The sequence below is a fragment of the Hemiscyllium ocellatum genome, chromosome 18 (genome assembly GCF_020745735.1).
Source record: "Hemiscyllium ocellatum isolate sHemOce1 chromosome 18, sHemOce1.pat.X.cur, whole genome shotgun sequence".
Classification (NCBI taxonomy): Eukaryota; Metazoa; Chordata; class Chondrichthyes; order Orectolobiformes; family Hemiscylliidae; genus Hemiscyllium; species Hemiscyllium ocellatum.
The window spans coordinates 43,613,280-43,634,238 of NC_083418.1; the positions used below are offsets into that span (position 1 = coordinate 43,613,280).

The 20,959-nt window shown below is 39.9% G+C and overlaps 1 protein-coding gene across 6 annotated transcripts in view; it reads left to right on the plus strand.

Moving 5' to 3' along the window:
- Positions 1–19,981, plus strand: part of dennd2b (DENN domain containing 2B) — a 457,469-nt gene extending 437,488 nt beyond the window's left edge. For all 6 annotated transcript variants that reach the window (XM_060838921.1, XM_060838918.1, XM_060838922.1 and 3 more), the window contains 4 exons: positions 4,508–4,619; positions 7,437–7,676; positions 10,956–11,042; positions 19,106–19,981. In XM_060838921.1, coding sequence (XP_060694904.1) covers positions 4,508–4,619; positions 7,437–7,676; positions 10,956–11,042; positions 19,106–19,140 — 474 coding nt within the window. In that variant the 3' untranslated portion in view covers positions 19,141–19,981. The remainder of the gene's footprint in view (positions 1–4,507; positions 4,620–7,436; positions 7,677–10,955; positions 11,043–19,105) is intronic.
- The last annotated feature ends 978 nt before the right edge of the window (positions 19,982–20,959 follow it).

Consider the following 20,959-nt stretch of genomic DNA (forward strand, 5'->3'; position numbering starts at 1 on the left):
TAATTTTGGTGTCATCTGCAAACTTACTAACTATACCTCTTATGCTCGCATCCAAATCATTTATGTAAATGACAAAAAGTAGAGGATCCAGCACTGATCCTTGAGGCACTCCACTGGTCAGAGGCCTCCAGTCTGAAAAACAACCCTCCACCACCACCTTCTATCTTCTACCTCACTTCCCCTCACTGTGCTCAGGGACTAACTTCCCCTCACTGTGCTCAGGGACTCACTTTCCCTCGTGCTGCTCCAGGCCTCACTTGCTCTTGCGCTGCTCAGAGTCTCACTTTCCCTCTCACTGCTCAGGGACTTGCTTTCCCTCGCGTTGCTCAGGAATTCACGTTCCTCCCCCATACAGTTCTGGGACTCACCTTGCCTCACTCTGCTCAGGGACTCACTTCTCATCGCTTTGCTCCAGGACACACTTTCCCTCAATTTGCTTAGGAACTTGATTCCCCTGATGTTGCTTAGGGACTCACTTCTCATCACATTGATCAGGGACTCACTTCCCCTCACTCTGCTCTGGGTCTCGCTTCCCCTCACCCTACTCGGGAACCCGCTTCCCCTCGTGCTGCTCCAGGACTACTGAAAAGAGAAAAGAAAAAGAACAGGTGAAGCAGGGGAGCTGAAGGTGAAGCCTCCTACTCTGCCTGCCATCTTGCAAGGATCCTCCATTTATTTTATCAGTATTAATTTCTGTCAGTTCCTAATTCCCACTAATTCCTTTGCTGCTTATTATTTTTGGGAGATTCCTTGTAACTTCCTCCCTGAAGTTAGACACAAAGCATTTGTTTGGTTTACCTAACATCTTAGCATTCCCTGTAATTAATTGAAGAAGGCAGTAGTTGAGGAAGTTGAGCTGTAAGGTGACAAATATAGATTTGGATTTGAAAGGGAGAAGATGGGGTGAATGGAGATTGGTAAGGTGGCAGCAGGAAGAAGGATGATGTCCAGGCCTGAGATATGCAGCTTTTTGTGGGAGTCTAAGGGAATGCCTATAAAATTTACCCATACCAAGGTGAAGAAGCTTTTAGCTTATCGAGACCATAAAGATATAGGCACCTGGTAGTGAAATCAGCTGAGATTTATAGACTAAGTGATGATATACAATAGACTGTCAACAACCCACATTTCAAAGCTTACCCCATTCTTCTGGTTAGATTTGTCAAGAGTGCCATCTAACATTGAAGGTGAATTTCACAGACAGAAACCTCGAGTACACTCAGGTAACTGTGTGGACATGGCAGAAGATACCATTGAAGTATTTCAAGGCCAAGTGATAGATTTGAATAAAAACAGTGGATGTCTTGGGATAGGATATAGGAAAATGTTTTTGAGGAAAATGCTGTACTTAGTAACAAGGAATGGGGACAATCAGTGACTTGGTTGTGGTCACTTGTTGATTTTGATTACAGGCACCTTATATTCTCATCCAGCACTCATAATGACCCTTAATCTATTGCCCTCTTGCACCCATGCCTTGCCTTTATATGCAAATGGTATCCTTAATTATTCTGAAAATTAGTAATTCTAATAGTCCCACCTCCCTGCTTTCTCTCCTTGCAAAAAACACCATGCAACTCTGCAAGGGCCAGAGGTAGAGTATTATGAGAGGATTGTGGCATTTCATGTCTGTACAAGTGAGAGTCAGTACAGTCTCCTAGAGTGTTTGAATTACCTAGGAGCAATTAGAGGACTTTACCAAATCTTTTGTATTTATTTTGGGGTTTTAATCTGATTTTTCACCACTTCATGTGTTCTATGGTCTGTTTCCTGAAACGCACATGAAGACAAACATAACTACATCTGGAGGACCATCAACTTGATGAAAGATGCGCTTTGGTCTGCTCGAAACTTGCTGGTCTTCCAGAACAAGAAGACCAAGTGTTGCAGGCTGGCACACTCCAAGGACCAGGGCTATGTGCTCAGGGATGTACTAAAGCTTGGGGCAGCTGCCGCCTCACTGCAGTGGAGCAAGACCACCATCTTTCTGTCAAAGTTAAATGGGTGTCTATTCAGTTATTAGACCTTCCTGATGCCTCAAATGTATATAAACATAGTCTTGTAAAGTAACAAATGCCTTGGGTTTGTTTGCTGGATAGAGTCCGACTCCAGTGTTTGTTTCTTTTTTCTATGGTACTGTGCAGAACAGAATTGCATTAGTGACTGCGTATGTATATAAAGTTTTTTTTAAGTAAATAGTTTTGAAATGAAAAAAGCTTCTCTGAGGATGGTATATTGCTACTGGAGGTTGAGTGTCAGATTCATAATGCATAAAATAATACATTTGTATGGAAAAGATAGATGGAACGGCTGAAATAAATGCAATTCATTGTGGATGCTGGATAGCTGAAGTGAAAAAGTGCTGGAGGAACTCAGCAAGTCTGGCAGGATCTATGGGGAGAAAAACAGAATTAACGTTGTAAGTCCAATGTGACTCCTTTTTTTCAGAACAATTGGACTCAAATATGAACTCTGTTTCCTTTTCTACAGATGTTGCCAGGCCTGCTGAGGTACTCCACTTTCTGTTTTTATTTTAGATGGAACTATTGATCTTTTCCATGCAGACATTTTTTTAATGCTCCTTTCCTGGTAGAATTCAAGAAGTATTGTTTAAAAATAAATAAAATTCAGTTTTTTAAATGGCAAACAACAACATTTTGCCCTCTTCTGTTAAAAGTTTAATTTATTAATTAGAATCATGGGGTCATATAGCATAGAAACAGGCCCTTCAATTTCACCCACTGAAACTTCAACCACTTCACCAGCTTAATTCCTTAGGATTAGATCTAGCACTGGCTTATCTCTAGAAGGACTATCTACGTACTGACATAAAAGCCTCTCCTGGATGCAATTTAAAAATTCCACCCTGTCCAATCCTTCGCACTAAGGTGATCCCAGTGGATGTTAGCAAAGTTGAAGACCCCACAAGCGTGAACAACCGTTTCAGCAAGGATGGTGGACTTATTCTGGTTTAGGTGCAAACCATCAAACTTGTACAGATCCCAACTAACCCAGAAGCTCTCCCAATGAGCCAGAATCTAAAGCCTTCCATCCTACACCATTCTTTCAGCCTTGCATTCATCTGACTTTACCTTCCTATTACGGCGCTCAACAGCGTGTGACACTGGAGGTAATCCTGAGATTGTAAACTTCCACAGTCTTCCTCTTTAATCTACTGCCTAACTCTCTCAATTCTTGTTACAGGACAGCAATTTGTTTTTTAACCCATGCCTTTGGTACAGATGTGTTCACTCTCCCCCTTCAGAATGCTCCGCAGTGTCTCTCAGCCATCCCCAACCTTGCCAGCAGGGAAGTAACATAGCATTCAAGAGTCTCATTTGCTGCCACAGAAGTGCTTGGCAGTTTCCCTTACAGTAGAGTCTCCTGTCATTAAAGCTGTTCCAGCCTTTTTCCGCCCCTGCTGTGCAGCAGAGTTAACCATGGTGCCACAAACTTGGCTGTTGCTGTTTTTTGCTGAGAGGCCACCCTCCAACGATACCCCCCCCCCTTCCCAAAACAGTATGCAAATGGTATTTCTGTGTGACAGGGGAATGGCCACAAGGTCTCCTGCACTTCCCATCCAATTTGTAGCTGTTCATATTATGACCTTCCAAAGCACCCATTTTTTAAAAGGTTCATCTGTAATTCCCTGCTGCTGCCTATTAGCTGTCTAAATAAACATCTGCTCAATCTTTCATGCAGATGCTTCCTCCAGAATGCTCAATAATGCTGCATATAAGTTAGAGACCAGATGTTAGAAATCTAGTGTTAGTTCTTTGAGTTGTCTTGTGAGAGATGGAAAATACTTTACAGACGTGCACCAAACTTACAACTGTTCATAATGAAACAATCCAGTTCTTTCAAATCAAAAGGAATAGTATAGAAATCACACTAAATATATAACTCATTAAGGTCTTCTAATTAAAAAGCTAAATTAAACTCTGAAGTAAAATTAATTAACAATCAAAATTGTGACATAATTTCCTTCTCAGGTACTGGTTGCTTGGCACCCATGTCATGGATGTAGTGGATGGGTAGGGGCATGCATTGGGGGAGGAGCAATTGTTCTCCAAGCAATTTTTAAAAATTTAATATACTGATGTTTAAGGTCAAATTTAACTGTAGAAGTTGAGGACATTAATGTCAGAGAATCATATCTGTCATGATAACAAAGAGCATTTTTAGTAGCAAAATACTTTATTAATTTCAACAAACACAAGCTTTAAAAGGTGTCTGTTATCTCCTACTGAAGGAATCGACTTCTAGACAAGTGTTTAATAAGCCTTTTGTACTTGAAGAATGGTGCTACTTATTTTTTTGCCATAACCTACCATTGAATTGTATTAGTACAGTATCTGCAAAAGAAACAAATAGTTTTTGGGATACATTACATGAAGAAACCCCAAAATTCAAAACAGAATTTAAAAGACAAGTTTTATTTTGTATTCAGGAAGGAAACAATAGAATGGACAAAATATGTTTTCTTTTAATTTTGTAATTTACGTAGATGGATGATGAGGACTCGCTGATACCACGGAAACTACAGGCTGCGCTAGAGCAGGCTCTAGAGCAAAAGAATGAACTAGTTACTCCAGATTCCGACAGCGAATCAGACGATGGTGAGGAATTTGTCATTGTTTTTTTCGAGTAATTCATTAAAAATTAATTCTCTTCCATGCTTATTTAATTTTGGAAGTTTTTTTGATTAAATATGGGTAATTTTCTGGGTAAAATCGCATTCAAGTAAAATTCAAATGTCCAGAAAGGGGCAAGCAAAACACTGGCCTAAAGTGTATATTACTGAAGGTTTAGTATAGTTAATGTTTTTTCTGATATCAGCAATGAGGCTAATTTATTTCTATATTCTGACAGCATTTACAACACAGTAGTGCTATTGCTGATGCCCCTGACTTTGTGACAGTACAATGGCATAAACAACATAACACTCAGTCTGGCCCTCATAACCAACGACTGAAATTGCTAGAAATGCTCAGCAGATCTAGCAGCATAAGTAGAGAACTGCTTTTCCATGAAGCAGTGTCTGAGTTATCATGCCAGCAGTTGTCTCCTGTACAACTGGCTGTAGTTGGCCACCAATGTGCTGGTATAGTTTCATAAAAATCTGGCAGATTATATAAGGTTACAGACCTAATAGCAGCATTTAGACATGAAGACATTTTTTAAAGATATTAGTTAATTAAAGCAGTATGTTCACACAATGGATATTCAACTAGAATTCCACTGAAAGAATTCTCCCCATAAAGTACCCTTCCAAACATTAGCCAGGAAATTGAGTCTCCATGTAATTTAAGACCACCAGTTGTACTGGAAGACAGGTGACATGATGTGGGAAAAACAATTGTGGAAGTACAATATTGATTATATGTTCTGACTTAACACTAATGTATTGATTGAGTATGAATTGTTGTTTAATCTATAAAATATCAGAATAGGTTTTTTCAGCATACCAACCAGACCATCATTTACTGAAAAGCTACTCTGACACATCAGATCGTCTCTCCCCCCCCCCCCCCCCGCCCCCCCCCTTGACATCAGTTAATGGAGGCACTGTACTCAGTCAACTCTCTACCCTATCATACACACAAATCTCTCTCTTCCAATAGCTGCAGTTCATTCTGACTCTCTCATAATTCCCATCATATTCACTTCGTCACACTTGTAACCCTACTTGTCACCCTAGTTAAGTTGGTACATTCTCTTTCATTTCCCTTGTTCAATTTTGGATTGTTTCCTACACATGGAGAGGTACACATGGTGGAGAGGTGCTTGATACTTTTCTGCATCCCTCTTTAGGAATGTATTCTCCCTCTATTCCTTCTTTGCAAAAACTACACAATCCAAAGTAAGACTTAAAACTTCTCCTCTTCTATCTCAAAAGCATTGGTCTGAAGTGGAGATACTTGCCACTGACCACATGAAGTATTATGACCTATCTTGATCATAAGCTGCAGCATGGATCCAAAAGCAAAGATGTCAGAGAATCATATATCGGTGTGGCACATTGTTAGCTCAGCATTGTTCAGTTTTAAATTATCAGCTTTGCATACACTCTTTGAGGTCTCTGTACAGTTCACTGACATGCAAGTATTCATTGAATCTTTGAAATTTCCTATTTGATGGTGGCAAATTAGCTATAGCTAAGTATTGATTACAGCTTCCTGGTTTTTCTCCTCTACTGCACTAATTCCAAAATAACCAGAAGTGAGGAGCCTGGTAGAGAAGTGCTGGCGGTGCAGGGAGGTTGGAAAACATGGAGCCAGAGGTTCAAGGAGTGGAAGAGAACTGTGGTTGATGGAGTGGTACAGACATCGGAGTAAAAATGTGGAGAAGAGCCAGGGTGGGGAAGTGTTGGAGTGCAGGGCTGCTGAAGTTGCAGGGGTGGAGAGGTGCAGCAGATGTGGGTAAGGGGCCAGTGGGATGCTGAAGGGTATGGGAGTGGGGAGAGGAGCCAGGGAGTTGGAACATTGGTGGGGAATGCAGAGGTGCCAGTGGTTGTGAAGAGAGGAGCTAGGGGAACAGGATTGGCTGGAATACTCTTGTTGGTTTAAAGGCAAGAGGGCAGGAGTGATGGTGGTTTAGTGGGAATGTCACTGGGCTAGTAATGCAGAGACTCGGCAAATACTCTCTGGGCATTGTTTCAAATCCTTTCATAGCATCTGGTTGAACTTAAATTCAATGGATAAAATCTGGAATTGAGCACTAATTTCAGCATGGCAGTGAAAGCTATTATTGATTGTTCATTTTTTAAAAATCTAGTACAATAAGATACTTTAGCAAATGAAATCTGCCATCCTTATCCAGGTTGGCCTATTGAGACTCCTGATCCAGAGTGATTGAGTGTAAACTGCCCTCTGAAATGGCTTTGTTTAGTTTGAGGTACTCAAAAATTGACAAAAAATATTGGCTTTGCCAGTTATTTCCATATCCCATCAAAGAACATTAAAAAAATTGCTTCTGAGCCGACTTTGCACTTGCTAGGGGCAGCCCTAAAAAAAACCCACAAAGCATATGAATTAAGAGCAGGAGTATGCTACTGATCACCTTGAGCCTGTTCCACCATTCAATAAGGTATGGTTACTCCACATTTCTGCTTACTTCTACCAACCCTCAGCCCTTGCTTATCATGAATCTATCTACCTCTGCCCTAAACATGTTCAAAGACACTGAAAAGGCATTTCAAAGACTCAGGGCCCTCTGTGAGAAAACATTTCTCCTTACCTCTGTGCTAATGGACAACACATTAATCTTTAAAAGTGACCTCTCGTTCTTGATTCTACCACAAGAGTGAATGCCCTTTCCATGTTCACCCTGTCAAGAATAGAATTACTGAAAAAGGCTGAGCTAAGTTGAAAAGATACCTTGATGTCAAAGTCTACAAGTTTTTTAAAATTTTTTTTATCTCTTCTCTCACACAGAGTGTAACACACTGAACAACCTGGTCTCAGAAGCCTTCATTCGCTTCTTTGTGGAAACTGTTGGCCATTATTCTTTATTTCTGACCCAAAATGAGAGGAATGAACGAATATTCCAAAGAGAAGCTTTTCGCAAGTCAGTGGCTTCCAAGAGTATCCGAAGGTTTCTGGAAGTCTTCATGGAGTCGCAGATGTTTGCTGGATTCATACAGGACAGGGAACTGCGAAAGTGCAGGGCAAAGGGTAAAGTTGAAGTTTCTAAGGCCCTCCACCATTACCATCACAGTGCATTTCATAATGTAACATTTCATACTTGCCTCCTTACTTTAACTTAGCCTTGCCGAGACGTTAAGTACTGAATATGGCCGTATTTTTGAAACATCAGTCAAATTTCTCTAACCGTTCATGACAGATGCATAGCCACTAGTACTTCATTCCATCATTTAGAGTTCAAAATACTTTTATTGGACCAAACCCAAGTTAGAAAGCTAAAATCTATCACATTGACAGCCGATTTTCACAGTTAAAATATTGCAACTTTTCTACCATTTATTGTTACAGATTATTGCATTGTTGCACTATCACTGGGGAGATGGTAGTTTAGTAACGTCACTGGACTAGTAATGTAGAGGCCTAGGCTAACACACTGGATACAAAGGTTCATATTCCACCACAGCAGCTGGTGAGGTTTAAATTCACTTAGGAACTGAAAGCTATCTCAGACACAGTGACCATGCCAACTATCATCAACTGAATCATTAATGTACTTTAGGGAAAGAAATATGCCATCCTTACGCAAGCATGATCTACATGTGATTCCAGATTCACAGCAACGTGTTGACTCTGAAGTTATGAATGGGCAACAAAATGGTCACATTCCAAGAAAGAATATTCAAATACACAAAAAAAGTAACTTATACTGATTGTGCTTTCAAAGAATGATTTTCTGAGAATGGTTCAAAGAATGACAAAGAATGGTCTTGTCATTCCAAACACAGTAAAATTTGCATTATTTTACAAAGAACATAGACAATATAATGAAGCCCGTATCCTATTCTTATGTGGGTGTCCTTCAGCACCTTCAGATGTCTGTCACATTCTTCCTCATCTGAACAGATATAAATTCTGTGTCCTATGATCCTGCTCCACTAGCACCTGACAAAGGAGTAGCGTTCTGAAAGATTGTACGTCAGTTGGATGCACTACAGAATAATATGATGTTGTGATTTTTAACTGAATATAATGAACAACACAGTAATATAAACCTGATAATAGACCCAATAAATAATGCTGAATTCACCCAGGTCAGTTAAAAGCACAATTCAGTAACATATTATTCTGTAGTGCATCCAACTGATGTTAACTGTTGGCACAAAAAAATCGTTAGAATGGATAAATCCTCTGTTAAGAGAAGCAAATAACTTCAGTGCCATAGTGATACTTTAAAGGTATTACATGGATAGGTCATTCATCATTCATGTTGTGGAAGATTGGACAATACTGAAACTGTTCAAAATGAAACTAGCAGGACATTGGCCTCACCTTGTTTTTGGCAGTAATTTCAAGTCTATAGTGTTGGGGAATGTTACAGTTTGTTGTGCCAGCTCATTTACAGATCTGATTTCTCTCCACAGATGTTGCCAGACCTGCTGAACTTTTCCAGCAATTTCTGTTTTTGTTTCTGATTTCCAGCATCTTCAGTGTTTTAATCCAGAAATATTGGCTTTGGTTCAGGTCCTAGTTTTCACTTGTGCCAATAAATTCACATTGGAATGGCTATGGACTTCAAGTAGTTCAGGAATTGGGTTCTGAGGAAGGGTCATTGAACCGAAAATGTTTTCTGTCCACATGCTGTCAAACCTGCTGAGTTTTTCCAGCAATTTCTGTTTTTATTGCCAATATTTCTGGGTTGGCAGTTATTGGCTTGTTGGAATGGTGGGAGGAAAGAGGCTGGTATTGGGGGCAGTTGGATGCCTTTGGCTGTAAGGGAAATTGTCAATTTAGTGACAGCTGATGTGGTCAGTTAAACGCTGTGAACTGGGTTAAGATTGCAAAGTCACTACAGACAGACAGACAAAACCAAAATGCTCACACCACATCAGAGACTAGAACAACTGTAGCAAAGGAAGTTGTTAATAATTCCAATATGTTACAACTCAGCCGAGTGTGCAGCAATTTCAAGTCATCATGCAGTTACGTTGAAACATAATTCATAATCAAGTATTAAGTAAATCAGAATATGCAATGACTGTATAAAATTATACTCCTTTCTATGTTTAGCCTTGAACATTTATTAAATTGAGTTTCAAATTAATATGTTAATTAGTAAGGAAAAGATAGGATTTTTGAAATGATAATTTTCCTTCTGATTGACTTGAACACTGATTTAATGATTTTGTAAAGGGTGATTTGATTGGACTTGATGCATTGTAAGCACCAATTGGATCTCAGACATCTGACTTTTAAACATCTCAGCCATGTAGGCAATAAGTTACTGGGGGACTGAATCTTACATTTTGTTGGAGATAGAGCCGTTCTTTGTTCCCTGAATACAGAAAACTCCCCAGTTTTATGGAAGTGCCAGTCTTTAATGTATCTAAATTTGCCCTAGCCAGGTTTCAGTATTCTGACCAAGTAACAACCTGGCTATGGCATACATAGGCTTGGCTTCACTGTTGGTAATGGTGAGCAGAACTCACCCTCGGGCATATCTTGTTTGGCTGGAAATATTTAAAATCTGGTTACTGCATTTTCTGTTGAAATGCTTGTAAAACAAAACCTTGTCATTTGCAGCTGTTGGCGGCTCAGTTTGCATCAACCACATTAGGATGGACATTGTCTGCAACTAAAAACTCATAATTATTGCAACCTCTGCCATTTCAGTTCTTAGGCATCTCCAATATTTCCTCCAGCAAACAAAAAGCAAATACAAGGAGAAGTACTCTGCATAATTTGTAACACAATCTTAAATGTCTTTTTAAAAGGTTTACAGAGGAAATCTGGGCCAATTAATTAGTGACAGGAATACACCCAAAAGAAGTGGTTAAAGCAGCTTTTGGCAATGTGCAATTATTCAGTCAGACTTCTGGCACAGGGTTTTTTTCTGCAGTTCTCAGGCAATAAGCCACAGGTTTTTGCTGTCAGTGAATTTAATATCACTAGAAGAGCTTGTAACAGTTCACCACTTGATCTACACAATTCTTCTGACTTGAAAACATGAGGAACATATAGATCTGTAACATTAAATGTTGATTTTGAAGATCATCAGTTCTCCAAATATCGTGAGAATAACTGCATCTTTCAGTAAATATAGTTACTCGGGTCGCAGATTATGATACAGCAAACGTCATGCCACATGTAGGTAATTTACTTCAATGAATTTCAGTGTAAACCATGTTAAATGTTACCTCTAACTCCTTTTCCAATTACTGCACTCTATTTTAGCTTTGAATAGAAAACATGCATTTGAATTGAAGTTGCTATTGAGGCCTCATTTACTGGATCTTATTTTATCCCCCTTAGGTTTGTTTGAACAGAGAGTTGAACAATATTTGGAGGAGTTGCCTGATACAGAACAGAGTGGAGTGAACAAATTTCTAAAAGGTCTTGGTAAGTGTACTTTTAAAAAGATTATAGAATGTTGAGAGAATAAGTTAAATTGGAGAAGGGTATCACAAGTATTATTCTGGTATAAAATTCGTGTTAAATCTCCTTATTTTGAACTGCTGTGCACAAGTTGTGTTTGCAACTGAACTGGACGCTCTATTGCCTTAGATGACTTTTAGTTATCTGAAGTAGCCATAGGAAGGATAGAAAGGGGGGAGGGATGGGCAAGAGAGGAAGGGGACTGGGGTTTCTGGTTAGGATTAATATTACCATGGTATTAAGGGAGGATATTCCAGGGATTATGTCCAGTGAAGTTATTTGGGTGGAATTGAGAAATAAGAAAGGCATTATCACCTTACTGGGATTGTGCTAATTAGCCCCTAATAATCAGCAGGAAATTGAGAAGCAAACCTTTAAGGAGACCTCTTATCTGCAAGACTAAGAGGATGGTTATGGTAGGGTATTTTAATTTTCCAAACATAGACTGGGACAGCCATAGTTTAAGGGCTTGGACAGAGTGGAATTTAAGTGCGTACAAGAAAACGTTCTTACTTAATATTTTTTTAGATTACTTTAGATTACTTTACAGTGTGGAAACAGGCCCTTCGGCCCAACAAGTCCACACCGACCTGCCGAAGCGCAACCCACCCATACCCCTTACCTAACACTATGGGCAATTTAGCATGGCCAATTCACCTGACCTGCACATCTTTGTGACTGTGGGAGGAAACCGGAGCACCCGGAGGAAACCCACGCAGACACGGGGAGAACGTGCAAACTCCACACAGTCAGTCGCCTGAGGCGGGAATTGAACCCAGGTCCCTGGCGCTGTGAGGCAGCAGTGCTAACCACTGTGCCATCGTGCCGCCCCATATGTGGATGTACCTACTAAAGAAGGAGCAAAACCTGAACTGGCTTGGGAAATAAGGCAGAGGAAGTGACTGAGGTGTCAATGGGGGAGCACTTTGGGGGTAGTGATCATGATTCTATTAGTTTTTAAATAAGGAAGTATCAGGTATAGACAGCAAGGATCAAGTGAATCCCTAGAAGAGTGTAAGGGCAGTAGGAGTATACACCAGAGGGAAATCAGGAGGGCAAATAGGGAACATGAAATAGTTTTGGCAGATAGGGTTAACGAGAATCCAAATGGATTCTACAAATACATGAGGGGCAAAGAGTAGGGAGAAAATAGGCACCTTAAAGATTAGCAAAGTCACCTTTGTGTGGAACTGCAGGAGATGGGTGAGGTACTAAACAAGTGTTTTGCATCAATGTTTACTGGAGAGAAGGATATGGAAGCTAGAGAACTTGGAGAAATCATTGGCGATATCTTGAAATGTGTCCAATTTACAGAAGATGCTGACTGTCTTAAAACACATAACAGTGGATACATCCCTGAGATCTGATCAGGTGTACCATAGAACTTTGTGGTAAGCTAGGACATGATTGCTGGGCCCCTTGCTGAGATATTTGTATCATTGAGAGTCACAGGTGAGGAGCGGAAGACTTAGAGGAGCAGAAGGTTGGTTAATGTGGTGCCATTATTTATGTAAGGTGACAAGGAAAAGCAAGGGAACTATACACCGGTGAGCCTGACCCCAGTGGTGGGCAAGCTGTTGGAAGGAATCCTGCGGAACAGGATTTACATGTATTTGGAAAGGGAAGGACTGATTAGGGTTAGTCAACATGGCTTTGTGTGTGGGAAATAATATCTCACCAACTTGATTGAATTTTTTGAGGAAGTGACAAAGAAGATTGATGAAGGCAGAGCGCTGGACGTTGTCAAATATCGCACTTTAGTCCATATAGACAAAGTTCCGCATGGTAGCAAGGTTAGATCACATGGAATACAGGGAGAACTAGCCATTTGGATACAGAACTGACTCTAAGATAGGAGAGAGGATGGTGGTGAAGGGTTTCTTTTTGGACTGGAGGGCTGTGACCAGCAGTGTACCACAGGAATCGGTGCTGGATCTACTGCTTTTTGTCATTTATATAAACGATTTGGATTTGAATATAGGAGGTATAGTTAGTAAGTTTGCGGATGACATCAAAATTGGTGTTATTGTGAACAGTGAGGAGGCTTATCTCAGAGTACAATGGGATCTTGATCAGATGGGCAAATGGACCAAGGAGTGGCAGATAGTGTTTGATTTAGATAAATGTGTAGAGCTGTATTTTGGTAAGGCAAATCAGGGTAGATCTTATGCACTTCAAGGTAGAGCCCTGGAGCATGTTGCCAAACGAAAAGACGTTGGGTGCAGGTTCATAGTTCCTTGAAAGTGAGTCGAGGTAGACAGGCAGTGTAGAAGGCATTTGGTACGCTTGTATTTATTGGTCAATGTATTGACTGTAGATGTAGGAGAGGTCATGTTGTGGCTGTACGGGATATTGGTTTGGCCACTTTGGAATACTGCATTCAATTCTGGTCTCCCTGCCAGAAAGATGTGGTGAAATTTTTAATGGGTTCAGAAAAGATTTACAAGGAAGTTTCCAGGATTGGAGGGTTTGAGCTGTAGAATGAGGCTGAAAAAGCTGAGGCTATGGGAGTATTGGAGCTGAGGGGTGACATTATAGAGACTCATAAAATCATGAGGGGCATGGGTGAATAGTCAAGATCTTTTCCCCGGGTAGGGAAGTCCAAAACAAGAGGTTTAAGGTGAGAGGGGTAAGATTTAAAAGCGACCGAAGGAAAACTCTTTCTTGCAGAGGATGGTGCATGTGTGGAATGAGCTGCCAGATGGAGGCTGGTACAACAATAGCATTTAGAAGCATCTGGGTGGTCTATGAACAGGAAGCATTTAGAGGGATGTGAGCCAAATGCTGGCAGTTGGGACTAGATTGAACTTGAATATCTGGTTGGCATGGACAAGGTGGACCGAAGAGTCTGTTTCTGTGTTGTACATCTCTTTGGCTCTGAATTCTTACCTTAAATATATCTGTTTATTGTATTTTCAAATCAAGATTGAATGCCAATAGTAGAGCCAAACATGTGATGTTTTAAGTAATGGTTAGGTAGACATTCAATTCATTTCTTATTTTATTCCATGACTTAAAGCTTATCATACAAGAAGTTAGCATAAACATCAAATTATCACTTGGAAAAATATAGGTTAAAAGTCTTACTGGAGGTTTGTTAAAGGTAGATTTTGTTGACTAATTTGATTGTTCTTTGAAAGCGCACAACCTAAGAAATAGGAGCAGGAGAAAGCTATTTGACCCTTTGAACCTTCTCCACCATCAAAAGGTCACGGTTTATCTGATCATGGCCTTAACTCCACTCTTCTGTTTCCATTAGCCTTAACTTCTTTACAGGTTGAAAATATGTCTCACTCAGCCTTCACTGTATTCAATAATACAGTCTGAATGCTTGCTGGGGTAGGAATTTTCAAAGTTTAATGACCCTCTGAGAAAATAAACCCCTCCTCATCACTGTTCTAAATCAGAGACTTCTTATTCTGAAACTGTGACCCCTTTGTTCCAGATCTATCGATAAGTGGTAACAACCTTTCAGCACCTGCCCTGTCAGGCACCCACAGAATCTTTTAAGTTTCTCTAAGATCACCTCTCATTTTTAAAAACACCAATGAGTGAAGGCCCAACATAGTTCAGCCTTCATCTGAATACATCCTACATCTTTAGAATCAACTTAGTGAAACCACTCTGAATTGCCTCTGATGCAGTATTTTTGCAACTCACTCATGAAGTAACCGATGAAGTGGATGGGCATAGAGCATATGTATTGTGTATATGTATTTTCAAAAGACACTTATAAAGTACTACATAATAGACTTGTCAGCAAAAATAAAGCCAAATTGCTGCATGGATGTAAACTTAGTATGAAAGAAATTAGAGTAATTGTGAACAGTTGATCTTTTTCAGACTGAAGCGATGTATAAAAGGTTACATTTTATTTCCATTTGTATCTTGTGTCTTCCACAATAACGTATCTTGTTTATCTATCCTATTGCAAATGCTCCCCATATTCAGGTAAAGTGACTTCAAGTTTACATTTTACTTGTGACGGCACGGTGGCACTGCAGGTAGCACTGCTGCCTCACAGCGCCAGAGACCTGGGTTCAATTCCCACCTCAGGCAACTGTGTGGAGTTTGCACATTCTCCCCGTGTCTGCGTAGGTTTCCTCCGGGTGCTCCGGTTTCCTCCTATGGTCCAAAAAATGTGCAGGTTAGGTGAATTGGCCATGCTACATTGCCCGTGGTGTTAGGTGCAAGGGTAAATGTTGGGGAATGGGTCTGGGTGGGTGCGCTTCGGCAGAACGGTGTGGACTTGTTGGTCCAAAGGGCCTGTTTCCACACTAATCTAATCCTATTCTGAACATAGTCAGAGATCTGCAGCACAGAGAAAGGCCCATCAGTCCATCAAATCTGCATCAATCAAAAAATAAGCACCTAACTATTCTAAGGCCATTTTCCAGCACTTGGGCCATAGCCTTGTATTCTTGGCAGCACAAGTGTGTGTGTGTGTGTGTGTGTATATGTATATATGCCATATATATATATATATATATATATGTGTATAAAAATAAAAAAAATACTAAATGTTATGAGAGTTTCTGGGTGAAGACCCAACATAGCTCATTCCTTCATCTTTGCCTAGAAGCATGGGAGAATTGATTCCAGTGAGTTTCAGATTCCCACTATCCTTAATAAATTTTAAACATTTCCTCACATCCCCTCAAAACCTCCTGCCCCTTAACTTGAATCTATGCCTCCAGTCATTGATCCCTCCATCAAAGGGAAAAGTCTCTTCCTATATAGCCTGCCCCCCCCTGTAATTTTATATGCCTTGAGTATTGATCTTACTCTTTATGCCATATAACTTTAATCTCTCTATCCCCTTCAGCTTCTCAATGTCCACATTGTTAAACTTACCTATTGCTTTAATTTTTATCTTTAGATTTCTAAATCTCCATTTGGTACAACCCTCCTTCTGAAAGTTACTTTGAAGTCATTTTCTTTACTCTGACTTTTTTGCTGTTGCAATTCTTATGCTTGGAATGCTGTCCTTTCCTGGCACTCTGTGGTTTCCATTACATGTGTCCTTATTTTGCACTATTACACTATCCTTTCTAGAATATATGGAGCATAATTTTTCAGTATGTTGATGACACCAGGGTCAGAAATGTAATGAACTGTAAGGAGAGCACTTCAGAAATGGGCAGATACATGGCAGATGCAATTTATTACAGAAAAGTAAGTGTGAAATGATACATTCTGATCTGAACACTGAGGAAGTATAAACCAAATGGCAAACCTTAGAGGGGTGTACAAGAACAGAGCAACCTGAAACACAGGAACACTGTTTAGAAATGATGTCAAAAAAGCATGTAGTTATTTTGGACAACTTTCCTAAAGCTTGGTGCAAAGGCTGTGTATAGAACATATGGGAATTTCACAAGAATGGCACCAGGGATGAGGGTCTTTTGTTACATGGAGAAACTGGGATTGTTCTCCCTGGAACAGAGACAGTTAAGTGAGGATTTGATATTGTTCAAAATCCTAAATTTGATCATGAAATTGAGGAAAAACAGTGTCAAAAGAGTTGATAATGAGAGGACACAGATATAAGTAAATGGCAAAATGGTTCAAGTCAAGATGAGGATTTTAAAAATAAGTTTAGTGAGTTGTTATGGTCTAATAATAACTTTTAAAAACGGTTTGAGTAAATATTTATATTTTCAGAATGTTTAGGGCAATGGAGGATTAGAAACAATCCGTGCCTTTGAGAGATCCAGCAGTCACAAAATAGGACAAATATCACCATTCTGTGCTGTGCAGGTATCTAGAAATAGGTGGCAGATGGGCACCAGTTTGAAATTAATAATAAGATATATCAGAAAATAATGGGAATTACAATTGCAACGACTGGATTTAAAGAGGATTATAGATGAGGGTTTGGTTAAGAAAAAGAATGAAGCATATGTCAGGTATAGACAGGATAGATCGAGTGAATCCTTAGAAGAGTATAAAGAAAGTAGGAGTATGCTTAAGAGGGAAATCAGGAGGGCATAACAGGGACATGAGATAACTTTGGCAAATAGAATTAAAGAGAATCCAAAGGGTTTTTACAAATATATTAAGGACAAAAGGGTAACTAGGGAGAGAATAGGGCCCCTCAAAGATCAGCAAGGCGACCTTTGTGTGGAGCCACAGAAAATGGGCGAGATACAAAATGAATATTTTGCATCCGTATTTACTGTGGAAAAGGATGTGGAAGATATAGACTGTAGGGAAATAGATGGTGACATCTTGGAAAATGTCCAGATTACAGAGGAGCAAGTGCTGGATGTCTTGAAACGGTTAAAAGTGGACAAATCCCCAGGACCTGATCAGGTGTACTCTGTGGGAAGCTAGAGAAGTGATTGCTGGGCCTCTTGCTGAGATATTTGTGTCATCAATAGTCACAGGTGAGATGCCGGAAGACTGGAGATTGGCAAACATGGTGCCACTGTTTAAGAAGGGCGGTAAAGACAAGCCAGGGAACTATAGACCGGTGAGCCTGATCTCGGTGGTGGGCAAATTGTTGGAGGGAATCCTGAGGGACTGGATGTACATGTATTTGGAAAGGCAAGGACTGATTTGGGATAGTCCACATGGCTTTGTGCATGGGAAATCATGTCTCACAAACTTGATTGAGTTTTTTGAAGAAGTAACAAAGAAGATTGATGAGGGCAGAGCAGTAGATGTGACTTCAGTAAGGCGTTTGACGAGGTTCCCCATGGGAGACTGATTAGCAAGGTTAGATCTCATGGAATACAGGAAGAACTAGCCATTTGGATACAGAACTGGCTCAAAGGTAGAAAACAGTAGGGTGGTGGTGGAGGGTTGTTTTTCAGACGGGAGGCCTGTGACCAGTGGAGTGCCACAAGGATCAGTACTGGCCCCTCTACATTTTGTCATTTACATAAATGATTTGGATGTGAGTATAAGAGGTACAGTTGTAAGTTTGTAGATGACACCAAAATAGGAGGTGTAGTGGACAGCGAAGAGGGTTGCCTCGGATTACAACAGGATCTTGACCAGATGGGCCAATGGGCTGAGAAGTGGCAGATGGAGTTTAATTCAGATAAATGTGAGGTGCTGCATTTTGGGAAAGCAAATCTTAGCAGGGCTTACCATTACGTGTATAAGGTCCTAGGGAGTGTTGCTGAACAAAGATACCTTAGAGTGCAGGTTCATAGCTCCTTGAAAGTGGAGTCGCAGGTGGATAGGATAGTTAAGAAGGTGTTTGGTATGCTTTCCTTTATTGGTCAGTATTGAGTACAGGAGTTGGGAGGTCATGTTGTGGCTGTACAGGGTGTTCGTTAGGTCACTGTTGGAATATTGCATGCAATTCTGGTCTCCTTCCTATCAGAAAGATGTTGTGAAACTTGAAAGGGTTCAGAAAAGATTTACAAGGATGTTGCCACGGTTGGAGGATCTGAGCTACAAGGAGAGGCTGAACAGGCTGGGGCTGTTTTCCCTGGAGCGTCGGAGGCACTTATAGAGGTTTACAAAATTTTGAGGGACATGGATAAGATAATAGACAATCTTTTCCCTGGGGTCAGGGAACTAGAGGGCAAAAGTTTAGGGTGAGACGGGAAAGATAAAAAGAGACCTAAGGGGCAACGTTTTCACGCAGAGGGTGGTACGTGTATGGAATGAGCTGCCAGAGGCTGTGGTGGAGGCTGGTACAATTGCAGCATTTAAGAGGCATTTAGATGGGTATATGAAAGGAAGGGTTTGGACAGATATGGGCAGAGTGCTGGCAGGTGGGACTAGATTGGCTTGGGATATCTGGTGGACATGCACGGGTTGGACCGAAGGGTCTGTTTCCATGCTGTACATCTCTATGACTCTATAAGCCACCTGTTTACCTTTATGGGTCACCTTACTTCATTTCAAAGACTTTGGAAATTAAATACATTAATCTGAATAAGTTTTCTGAATAAAATCTGAATCTGAATAAAATGCCAACATGGTCCCATATATGAAAACTTTGTTTCAGGAATTTCTGAACTTACTTTTTCTTCCGCGTAACTTATAAAATTGAATATCTCTTTCAGGAAATAAAATGAAATTCCTCCACAAGAAGAGTTAGTTGGATTGTACTGTATCTGTTCTCACAAGGACCACTGGACCTTGCACAAGTACCTTCTCAAACATATTTTGAAAAAAATGGATTATTCATTTTTCATGTTCACAAATCCTTCATCTTTATTCAAAGACTGAATTATAATAGTATTGGAGAGGAATCTGAAGCTGCAATAAGTACACTTAACTATATTCATCTTTGCAGATTGGATTGTATATTGTAAATATATTACTGTTTTTATTGGTATTTTATTGTCTGGATTTAGCAGTCATTGTACTGAATATCTGTAAAGAGTTGACTTTTTAACAAGTTTTTGTGATGCCAGCGTGACTTATGACTTGGAGCATGAATGGTCCAACTGAGCATATGCAGAAGATTATTGTTTGTTATGAGGCTTGAGGGAAGCACAGATTTTCTCATTTATTAACAATTTCATTACTTTGCTGGTATGATTATGGAGAATGTGTGTGATCCTATCAACTGGGAAATACCTGAACTATATGAAAAAAAAATGAAGTTCCAATTTTTCTTGTGCTATAGCTGTAGAATTCTGATTGTATCTTTTCTGTTTTTTCTGCATTTTGCCAACAAAATGTGATCGATCAAGTTACACTGAAAATATTTGGTACTTCTTTTGATGTTGCTTGAAAATGCATAAGCTGCCATAGAAAAGGGTGATGAATGACTCACTGAAACCTTTCTGTATGTAATGCACTGCTGTAGCTGAGTGTAATGGGAATTGAGCAGAAGCCTTTACGACTCTGCCATTCTCAAACAGCATGACTGGGTAAGCCTTGCCACGTTTCTATGTACTGCTTTTTTAAAAAAATAAACACATTTGGCAGAGGTTTTTAATCTGGTGGGATTCTGTTTGGAAAATAGAGTAAATGTTATGTTAAATTCAAGATTAACCTAGCACCTTATCTCACCCATCACTTCAAACGTGTGAAACTCCTATTGTTTCATAATTTCGAGGTTTTCACCAACCTATACAAAGGGCAAAATCATAATTTCTTAAGTTATCTTTTCTCTACTACCCTTTATTCATGCTTGGTGAAGTTTATGATGAGGTTGGTGCATAACAGATGCATAAAAACATATTTTTTAAAAATTTCCATAAGATAAACTAAAATCACACAAGAATTAGTTATTCGAGTATATTGCGAGGCATGTTAAAAGTGATGCCGGTAATCTCTGCATTTTCAATATTTCCAGACTTCATTTCAGATTTCTAACCTTATATAAAAGGAGCTTCTCTGTGGTGGATTGCCCCATCTCGAAGCTAGGAGGAGACATGATCGTTATTCATTGAGGATAGCAAATTTTACACTGTGGAAACATCCTTTGGTTAAACTAGTCCATGCCAACCATATTCCCACATAAACCAGTCCCAGTTGTCTGTGTTTGGCCAATATCCCTCCAAATGTTTTCTATTCATGTGCTTAAATGTTGTAACTGTACCTGCATCCACCACCTCTTCTGGTAGTTCATTCCACATACAAACCACTGTGTTTTAAAAAAAAAGTTGCCCCTCATGTCCTTTTTAAAATTCCTCTCACCTTAAAAATATACCTTGCTAATTTTGAACTCCCTCACCTGAGGGAAGATTTGCTAGTTACCTTATCTTTCAGGTCACCTCTCAACCTCCTACTCTCCAGTGAAAAATGTCCCAGCCTATTTTTATGACTAAAACCATCTATTCCAGAAAAATCCTAGTAAATATTTTCTGAACCCTCTCCAATTTACTAATATTCTTGCATTACACATCTCAGATCTCTTTGGAAAGGGTAAGCTTGACTCTGTGGAGAACATGAAGGAATGTTAC